The 4,539-nt window shown below is 36.4% G+C and overlaps 1 protein-coding gene across 1 annotated transcript; it reads right to left on the bottom strand.

The window, feature by feature from the left end:
- Positions 1-1,250: 1,250 nt before the first annotated feature.
- Positions 1,251-3,236, bottom strand: LOC142639127 (squamosa promoter-binding protein 1). Its single transcript, XM_075813237.1, has 2 exons — positions 2,817-3,236; positions 1,251-1,763 (listed from the first exon to the last, which is right to left on the bottom strand). Exons 1-2 carry the CDS (start codon positions 3,167-3,169, stop codon positions 1,571-1,573), a joined length of 546 nt encoding a protein of 181 aa, XP_075669352.1. The 5' UTR covers positions 3,170-3,236; the 3' UTR covers positions 1,251-1,570.
- Between the last annotated feature and the right edge of the window lie 1,303 nt (positions 3,237-4,539).

Raw genomic sequence — 4,539 nt, 5'->3', positions numbered from 1 at the left:
ATAAGTTTTAGTGTGTTTGGAAGTTTTGAGAGAAAGCAAAGGGTAGTGTGGGAGGAGAAGCATTGGAGTGGAGAGGGGATTCATGATTTAAGTACCCTTATTTGTTTGTTAGAGTTATATTAGCCCATTAATATAGGTCCAAGCCTAATTCTACTTTGTATGCAAGTTAAGTCTCTTTCTTGTACTAAAAGTCTATTAGTTTAGGTTTAGTCGACTATACCCATGTTATGGTTAATTGAAACACATGTTTTGTACTACACTCTTATATAATAAAGATGTAGCTCTTAAGAGTTTTTCCTCCCTGGACATAGGCCATAAGGGTGAACCATGTAACCCTTCTGTTCTTGTGTTCCAATTTTATACTTCCCTTTTTTGCATCTATTCAAACATATTCAACATGGAATATATCATAGATAATATTTAACATGGTATTTGAACCACCTTCTTGTGGCCATAGTTTTCTGTCCTTACGGTGTGTTTAAGAGCAATCTTTATCTTACCCAGTGTTTTTTCACTACGTTCATCTTCTTTGGTTTCCCATTGTTGCAGTCACGACTCTCTGGTTCTCTTGTATAGTCATGCTACCGTTAAAAGTCACGTCAACACTACAAGACCATGACTGTTACCTTCCTCAAACCACTGTCACAGAGCCAAACTTCATTCAAGAGATCTTCTCAATTTTATCAAATCTCAAGGTTTCATCAAGCTTCCATCTTGAGTATGTGAGGGGGTGTTAGAGATATATTAGTTCATTAGCATAGACCCAAGCCTAATTCTGTTTTATGTGCAAGCCAAGTTTCCTACTTATACTAGAAGTTTATTAGTCAAGGATTTAGTCTACTATACATACCAATGTTATGGTTCATTATAACATAGATTTTCTACTACATTCTTATATAATAAGGATGTAGCCCTTAAAGGTTTTTCCTGTAGAAGTAAGCGGTAAGACTGGATCATGTAACCCTTGTATTCTTATGTTCCTACTTTATGGTTCCATTTTCTGTATCTATTCAGACATATTCAACATGGAGTATATCATAGCTAATATATAACATTATTTAATGGCATCAAGAGATTTCAGTGTTGAAGTGAAATATCTCATCCAGCAGCAGAGGTTCTAAATCTTCGAAACGTGCTTATCTATTATAGACTAATGTTGCAAGGGAACTCTATGCATCGAACTGGAAATTCTATAACTCATCACTCATCAGGTTGGAGAGAAACTTAGGATATGAATTAAATGCTCTGTATAGATAATTAGAGACCAGGTCCTTCAATTTCAAAACTAATGTAAGAGGGAAGTACATAGAGAGACAAGCATAGTTACTATAGAACACCAACTTAAGGCCTATTCCACATAGCCATACCAGTTCATAAACAACGACATAAGTAGAACCAAAACAAACTACCCAAGGTAGTTGTTACTTGTTACAAGGATGGTCTCCTCTTAAATATGATGTAGATACGATTTCTCAGTACGCGGCATAGAAAACTATCAATCTTATGCAGGGCAGGGCATGTAAGGATGACAGAAGAGAGAGAGCGTGCCAGAACGTGGAAGCCATTGATCTTATCGGATCTGGAGTTGCTTGTAACTGGAATTCCCTGGGATTGTTACCTGAATTCTGCCACTATGATCATCAGTTTGCCTACTCTGAGTTTCCTTTGATTGGCAACCAACCTTTCTGCGGCGCTCATTGTGTCCAGCCAAGCGTACGCGGCAGCTTCTTTTAGCTTCATCAAACTCTGATAGATCATGGAACCTATATGGTCCAATTATGAAAAAGTTCTCAGATACCATCAAAGTTAAATTCACTGAAAGAGCATAGGACATAGAAAAAAAACAGCCTTGTCCTAGTTTTATAGAAGTGGTATGTGCTAAATGAAATTATAGGCAAGGGACAAATGAAGCTTTAAGATCAGCAGAGACAACAATATCTAAAAGTACAAAGTAACTAAAAATTCAAGCAATTTATGTTGATACTGTTGTTCGAAAGCCATAACCCTTTATTTATTAAAGGTATTCTTTGAAAACTTCCTTTTAGAAAAAGTTCCTGTTACCGCAACTTGAATCTGTCTTATGTGGTAACTTTCTTTAATTGCATTGCCTCCAGTGTTGGAATTAGAGGGAAGCTCTTTCATTGAATTTAGGACTCTCCACTACTTTTGGCGAACTAGTTAGCACATGAATTTCTCTTGCAAATGTCTAAGATGTTTTAGTATTTTAGCGTAGTAGTTATATTGGGTAACATTGGATCAAAATAAAGTATAGAAGAAATTCACATATTTTAGGAATTATTTTTATTTGCTGATGTTTTAGTATATGATGGAATACACATACATTTACTTTTAGAAGCCAAACTGGTAGTGGAAGTAATGCTAGGAATCACATTCCAAGTCTGCAAACATATTCAAAGGTTTAGCACTGAAAATTAGCTATATTGGGGTCTACAGGTCATTGTTGCTACACATCAGAAGTTTGACTTGTTTGTTTTGGTGAAAAACTTCTAAATTATGCCGATAAAATTAGTTCATGAAGTATTCTTTGGAATGGAGAATTATTGGAAGCTTCATCTATCTAGACTGATATATATATGTTACGATTTTAACCAAAAAGAAATAAAGGATGTAGCTTGAAAATTCTGGGAGAATGATCTAGGAAATTTTTTTTTTTTTCACACAGACAAGAAAATTTTCCTTATTTACATATAGATTATGATCGTCAAGTAAAAAGAAGCAAAGGCCGTGCTAGTACCACAATACTAAAGAAACATGAATCAAAAACAATGCTAAAAGAAGGTTTAGAGATCCTGGACCTGCTGCATTGCTGACAAAACCGTTGCCTCTGCCCTGCAACAATCACAACAGATGCCTTTGAATGAAGCTCACACACTTTATGACGGCGATGGTAACGCTTTGCATCAGTTAAATCAGCTCCACATTTCTCTGCCTGACAACATGGCGGTGACACCCCACCAGCACCACCACTAGTGCCTCTTTTACCAGAGAAAACAGCAACTGCTCTCTTTCTCTCATTATCTGCAAAGCTCATCATTTCACCACCTCCCTCTTCTTCATCCAAGTCATCGTCTACATCTTCTTCGACTATGGCATCCTTGTAGACCTTCTCTTTGAAAGTTCGCTTGCCTTCAAAGCTCCTAGCTTCCATTGAGAAAGGTTGCAAGAAGAAGGTAGTGGTGGAGAGTAGTGGAGCAAAGGGGTGGAACTTGGGAGTAATGTAGGTGAAGAAAGTGTAATAAAAAGGTGAAAAAGGTGAAGCAGGACCACAAGCTCCATTGTCTTGAGTGTGTCAGTAGATGGTGGTGGAATAGTGGATAACAAGATGTTTATAAGCTAGTTTGGAGAATGGTAAGTTATGATTTGCTGATGTTGGAAAGGTTTGATGAGCCTAATTTTGTTTACCAGTGGTTGGTGCTGTACCGATAGTGTGTTGGAATTTCATGCTAGACTTTTGGAGGGTGTAGATTACATGCTAAACTGATTCCTGTCTGAGGGTAGGAAGTGCATGAATTATCACAATTCATTGTTAAGATTAAGATATCAGACGTATACGAAAACTTTTTATTGTTAAGTTGGTCTTTGTAGGATCTAATTTCATAGTTGATTTCTATAAAGTGTCATGATGATTGCTATGAAGGATCATTATTTCCCATTTTAACTCTAAATTATTACTTCCATGTACTAGTTTAAATTATGGACCATTGTGTGGTCCATCTGGACTGAACTTGAGAAACATTCTGAGTTCATATTCAAATTGTTACATAAATTCATTGTTCCTTGAAATGGACAATTGGTGGTAGAGCCACCTAATTTATAGGCGATTTGATCAGTGCGTGGGTCATAATAGTCTTATTGAACTAATTAGGATACGTACGAGCCTAAATTCCTTGTCATCTTTAACTTGTACTGTCATATGATCATGATGCACAAAGCGCATGGCAGAGACCAAAACTTGATTAGAAATTCAGAGCAAAAGAATGAGTCTAAGTTGAGTAATAGCTAGGGCTAGGCACCTTGAACGTCATTAGGATTGACATTTGAGGTAGCTGGATGGATGTATCTTCCTCTAACAGGACCTAGTTTCTTCTTTATTGATTTTAATAGAGAATTATAATTTTTTTTTATTTGTCAATTTGGATGCCAATGACTTCACAACCTAAATAAAAAAACAAATGCCAAACAGACGGATTCATCGACTTTATATAGTACTAGTCTATCATTAGACATGGGCTCTCTCACTGTGTCTTTGCTAAGCGAAGATTATTTGTGTATGAGCTCTATGTCTCTTTCTTTTTGCTAAGAGAAAGAGATGAATGAACGAAACTCATAGGCATAAACCTTAAGTTCAACCTCCAAGGTGATTTAGAATATATACTCCATGATCAAATGTTATATGAGGCAAACTTCTTCATAAGTGGATATGAATTGCACTGCATTTCTAAAGCCTGTAAAGTTGTTCTTGCTCACTATGATGGAAGAGGCTTGAGAGGGACACATCATTTTACCAATGAACCCATA

Source organism: Castanea sativa, chromosome 6, assembly GCF_040712315.1.
Source record: "Castanea sativa cultivar Marrone di Chiusa Pesio chromosome 6, ASM4071231v1".
In the NCBI taxonomy this organism is placed as follows: Eukaryota; Viridiplantae; Streptophyta; class Magnoliopsida; order Fagales; family Fagaceae; genus Castanea; species Castanea sativa.
Note: the sequence above shows the minus strand (reverse complement) of the source record. Positions and strands in the feature narration are given on the sequence as shown.

Excerpts from the sequence above, each read along its gene's own strand:
- LOC142639127 (XM_075813237.1), bottom strand. The coding sequence starts at position 3,169 with ATGGAAGCTAGGAGCTTTGAAGGCAAGCGAACTTTCAAAGAGAAGGTC. Across the intron at positions 1,764-2,816 it reads TTTTGTCAGCAATGCAGCAG|GTTCCATGATCTATCAGAGT; the intron begins GTCCAGGATCTC and ends TGGACCATATAG.